At 44.1% G+C, this 5,726-nt stretch overlaps 1 protein-coding gene across 1 annotated transcript; it reads right to left on the bottom strand.

The window, feature by feature from the left end:
- Positions 1-218: 218 nt before the first annotated feature.
- Positions 219-3,223, bottom strand: HTR5A (5-hydroxytryptamine receptor 5A). Its single transcript, XM_075316738.1, has 2 exons — positions 2,106-3,223; positions 219-783 (listed from the first exon to the last, which is right to left on the bottom strand). Exons 1-2 carry the CDS (start codon positions 2,820-2,822, stop codon positions 451-453), a joined length of 1,050 nt encoding a protein of 349 aa, XP_075172853.1. The 5' UTR covers positions 2,823-3,223; the 3' UTR covers positions 219-450.
- Positions 3,224-5,726: the final 2,503 nt, after the last annotated feature.

The following is a 5,726-nucleotide window of genomic DNA, read 5'->3' as shown; positions in this document are numbered from 1 at the left end:
ACGAATGCCAACGTATTATTCCGGTATTCATCACGAATAACAAAAATAATGCAAGTCAGTGGGGAATCTGAGCATTTTTCTTGTTGTGACGATTATTGGAATAATACTTGGTATTCAGTATGCATTGTACAAACACGAATAGTTACTATTCACCCATCACCAGTAATTATAGCAAGAAGGAAAAATACAAACAATGAACAATCAATTAAGCAAAAACATTCAAAACTTTCAAAGACTTTATTTGAATCATTTTGCCATCCGCTCAATAGTCTCATCTACTGTATATCCAACAGAATTTATTATCTTCCTCTTGGACTCCATACAAGTTAAAGCATTCCAGTTCTTCCTAGTAACAGGCAGCAGTCGTAATAGCGAGGTTCTTGGATGAAGACACAATGGTTGGTTAACACATGCTTGCTCAAGTAAATTCCAGCACATCACAGAGAGTCATCACCGCTGTCTGGAGAAGAGATTTCTGAATGCATTGTTGTAGTTTTTGTTAAATGCTGTATAGATCAAAGGATTGAAAAATGAATTTGAGTACCCCAGCCATAAAAATATACTTTTCCAAATGGGAGGTATGTCGCAAGAACACAGGGGGTTAATCAGTTCAGTAATGAAGAATGGGATCCAGCAAAGGACAAAGACCCCTATGAGAATCCCCACCATAAGCGCAGCCCTTTTCTCCTTCTGTTCTCTCCATGTGTCTCCATCTGTCTGGAAAGTGACAGTGGCGTGACGGACGGTGAAGACCATTTGGGGCTGGTGAGATGCTTCTTTCACCTGTCAGAGGCAACCACAGAATTAAGATCAGATCTGAAGTACATTGCCTTGCATGCATTAGTACAGGTGCATGTGATGTCCATATTAATGCACAGTTCAGCCTTATGCGAATTGGCACATGCAGTGCTATAAGTAAGATATTACACTTTTGCATAATTTTAAAAAAAATTAAATAATAAGATACATATATATATATATATATATATACATATATATATATATATATATGTAAGTATAAATACATATATATATTAATTTTTATTATTTTTATTTTCTTTTACATATATATATATAGATATAATAAATAAAAATTAAAATATATATATATTTATATATCTATAAATACTGTATATATGCTTAATATATATATATATATATATATATATATATATATATATATATATATATATATATATATATACAGTATTTATATATATTTTAATTTTTTTTTTCTTTTACATATATATATACATATATGTGGGACATACATTTCCCATTTTGAAACCAAGGTGTGAAAAAAGGGTTTGCAATTAACTACATTTGGCACACTTGATGGAGGCGGCTCAAAGCACAGAACCATAGGGTACTAGTGCTGATATATTGGTGCCCATCATAGCCAAAACAAACAATGCAATTATGAGACTTTACAGTGATAGCAAAAACAGTGCAGGACTTGGCTTTGCACATTACTCTGAAGCATTCCAGGAATATATGCTCATTGGGATGGCCTGAAAAATGAATGATATTTGCACAAAAATCTGCAAAGGTCCATACTCGGCTTACTGTAGGCATAACATCATCACATGCAATTACATATAGATTGATATGTTGTAACAAGCACATAAAATGCAGGCTGCATGCTTAAATGTTATGTTAGTGCCATGTAATTAGGGATTTAAATATGCAGGTTTTTATCAATAGTAAGAATTTATGTACTATATGGATCCTTGTAAGACTGGATAGATGTGTCGCATAAGAAAGACACATATTCTGCAGGTATCTGTGATCCAGACATGAAGATGGTAAATCATACAGATGTAGTACAGAAGAGCTCGCCAGTGCAGCAGACAAGAGTTAGTAATTCAGCAAAATGTGTCTTAACATCACTAAAGGAGTTGTGACAAAAGCAACAAAGAAGTTCAAAAAGCAACAAAGGAGTTCAAAAAGCAACAAAGAAGTTCAAAAGCAACAGTTACATGTAATATCCTCTGCAGCATCTGTAAAATAAACAGCTCAGGTTTATATGACATATGGGCTGACAATCTCATCAGATCCTTTTGAGGTTACATTTTAGGACTATTGATAATGAAGAACGGACTCACCTCAATCACTTCTGGCATTGGGGTGATTGTGTTCGTCTTTTTTGATCCAATTCTGAATTTTGCAGCTTTGTAGATTTTCCAGTACACAAAAAGAACCACACAAAGTGGAAGATAAAATGCTCCAAAGGTGGAAAAGATTGTATAAGAAGGTTCTTGACTAACTTGACACTTTTCAGTCATTTCTGAATAGGTTTCTCCCCATCCAAAAAGGGGAGACAGGGAGATTACTGACGATAAAAGCCATGTCAGTAAGATCATTATGTTAGATATCCGCTTTCTGGTCTTTAAAGTGTATTCCAAATGTCTTGTAATGGACCAGTACCTGTCCAAGGCAATGGCTGTTACATTCCAGATGCTGGCTGTACAGCACAGTACATCAAAGGAGATCCAAATATGACAGAGTACTCTACCCAATCTCCAACGCCGATCATTCAGCTCATGAACCAAGCTGAGGGGCATCACCAGGGCAGCCACCATCACATCTGATATCGCCATAGATGCCACCAGATTATGAGGAACCCGATGGAAAGTCCTGACCCTCAGTATGGTCACTAACACTAACACATTCCATAGGAAGGTAGCAATTACCAGCATAGCCAGCAGAGTTAAGATGAGGACACTAAATACAGAAATTCTGTGCTTGCTTAAGTTCTCTGACCCTGAGCTCCCATTAGCAGTGACAGTGATGTTCCACTCCATCCTCATTTGTGGTAGCATGAGAACAAGAGATAACAATAGAGGAGTCTCTCTTTACAAAATGCTCCATCCAGATCCTGGGGATAGTAGCTCAGCAGTCACCACAAACTCACCAGGCTGGTGCTCCACCAAAATCCGGTGATGTGGCAGTGAGGGCACAGCATGGCAGGAAGTTTGGACAGGATCTATATCAATCCCCAGCACAGGCATTCTCAGATTTCCACAATTCCTGCAATCAAGGAAAATGTGAGCCTGGAGATGGCAGACAGAAAACTCTGCACCTCAGCCTGCCAGACAGCGCTGTCCCTGGTGCTGAACTCTGCATAGGCTGCGAGAATCACACAGAATCACAAAGCGGGAGGCGAGGGCAGACTGCACTGCTCCCCCAGCCTGCAGCTCCAGACCAGCCTCCATCGCTGAGCATGCCAGCTCCACAGTGTGGGGAGAGGAGAGGAGCTTTATATAGAGAGGAGCACTTCTTACGTCAGGTAATGACAGCCTCCTCCCAGTACCAGCATCCTAGACACTATCAATAACATGCACCCAAGGGGTGAGGGACAGGCACCCCTCACACTGCACCTCCACAGCTCCAGGAGGACTCTGCATCAGCTCTGAGCAATGGGCAGGCAGATATACAGTGTTTTATTTTTACATATATATATATATATATATATATATATATATATATATATATATACATATACACATATATATATATATATATATATATATATATATAAAATTGTATATATATATTATAAAACTATATATATATATATGTATATATATATATAAATAAAACTATATATATATATATATATATATATAAATAAATATATATATATATTATATATATGTGTATATATATATATATATATATACAGGGCTGTATTTTGCCTTCGTGCTGCCCTAGGCACTTTAAGTGGTCGCGCCCCTTATTGACAACGTAAAACTGAGTTTTCGCACACGACATCTGTTTAAGGCAGATCTACTCTGTAAAACACTTTAAAAAGTATCAATGAGAAATGAAGGGCACTAACCCCCCCCCCCCCCAATGGGGATCACCACAGGCACATCAAAACATAGCATGAGTATAAAATATTCCCACCACACCGTCCCCACTTATATACTGTGACTGTCACACTGCCCCTAATATACTACACACTGCCCTCCCTTATAAATTATACCCACCACACCTTCCTCAATTATGAAATATGATCTGCACATTGACCTCACATCATGCTGCCCCCTCCTCACAATGTCCCATGCATGCTGCCCCCTCCTCACAATGTCCCATGCATGCTGCCCTCTCCTCACAATGTCCCATGCATGCTGCCCCCTCCTCACAGTGTCCCATGCATGCTGCCCCCTCCTCACAATGTCCCATGCATGCTGCCCCCTCCTCACAGTGTCCCATGCATGCTGCCCCCTCCTCACAATGTCCCATGCATGCTGCCCCCTCCTCACAATGTCCCATGCATGCTGCCCCTCCTCACAATGTCCCATGCATGCTGCTCCCTCCTCACAATGTCCCATGCATGCTGCCCCCTCCTCACAATGTCCCATGCATGCTGCCCCCTCCTCACAATGTCCCATGCATGCTGCCCCTCCTCACAATGTCCCATGCATGCTTCCCCCTCCTCACAATGTCCCATGCATGCTGCCCCCTCCTCACAGTGTCCCATGCATGCTGCCCCCTCCTCACAGTGTCCCATGCATGCTGCCCCCTCCTCACAGTGTCCCATGCATGCTTCCCACTCCTCACAATGTCCCATGCATGCTGCCCCCTCCTCACAATGTCCCATGCATGCTGCCCCCTCCTCACAATGTCCCATGCATGTTGCCCCCTCCTCACAATGTCCCATGCATGCTTCCCACTCCTCACAATGTCCCATGCATGCTTCCCACTCCTCACAATGTCCCATGCATGCTGCCCCCTCCTCACAATGTCCCATGCATGCTGCCCCCTCCTCACAATGTCCCATGCATGCTGCCCCCTCCTCACAATGTCCCATGCATGCTGCCCCCTCCTCACAATGTCCCATGCATGCTGCCCCTCCTCACAATGTCCCATGCATGCTTCCCCCTCCTCACAATGTCCCATGCATGCTGCCCCCTCCTCACAGTGTCCCGTGCATGCTGCCTCTCTCCATGAGCTCCTAATGCTGCCTTCCTTTTTTCCATAATGACACCTCCATGCTGCCCCACTCATCATACTAAGACCACCACACTAGCGCTTATGCTGAGACCCACACACACACACACACACACACACACACACACTACCCCACTCTTGATATTGACTCCCCTACATTGTTCCCCTCCATACTGAGCCCACACATGCTGCCACTTCTCCATAATGAGCTCCCAATGCTGCCCCCCTCTCATTCTGAGTCCTTACACTCCCCCCCATCGATATTGTCATTGCACTATCCCTCAACCCTTGTCCTCTGTCTCTAGCATTTGCCCCTCTCTCTCATTCCCCCAGCAGCAGCCTCTCTCCCCCCGCCTCCAGCAGCAGCCTCTCCCCCAGCATCAGCCTCTCTCCCCCCAGCCTCCCCCAGCATCAGCCTCTCTCCCCCCAGCCTCCCTCAGCATCAGCCTCCCTGCTCCCAGCTTACCCCAGCATCAGCCTCTCTCCTCCCAGCATCCCCCAGCATGAGCCTCCTCCAGCATCAGCCTCTCTCCTCCCAGCCTTCCCCAGCATGAGCCTCCTCCAGCATCAGCCTCTCTCCTCCCAGCCTCCCCCAGCATCAGCCTCCCTGCTCCCAGCTTCCCCCAGCATCAGCCTCCCTCCTCCCAGCCTCCCCCAGCATCAGCCTCCCTCCTCCCAGCCTCCCCCAGCATCAGCCCCCCTCCTCCAAGCCTCCCCCAGCATCAGCCTCCCTGCTCCCAGCTTACCCCAGCATCAGCCTCTCTCCTCCC

Source organism: Anomaloglossus baeobatrachus, chromosome 6 (assembly GCF_048569485.1).
Source record: "Anomaloglossus baeobatrachus isolate aAnoBae1 chromosome 6, aAnoBae1.hap1, whole genome shotgun sequence".
Lineage (NCBI taxonomy): Eukaryota > Metazoa > Chordata > Amphibia > Anura > Aromobatidae > Anomaloglossus > Anomaloglossus baeobatrachus.
The sequence above is the reverse complement of the archived record's forward strand: the minus strand, read 5'-3'. Positions and strand labels throughout refer to the sequence as shown.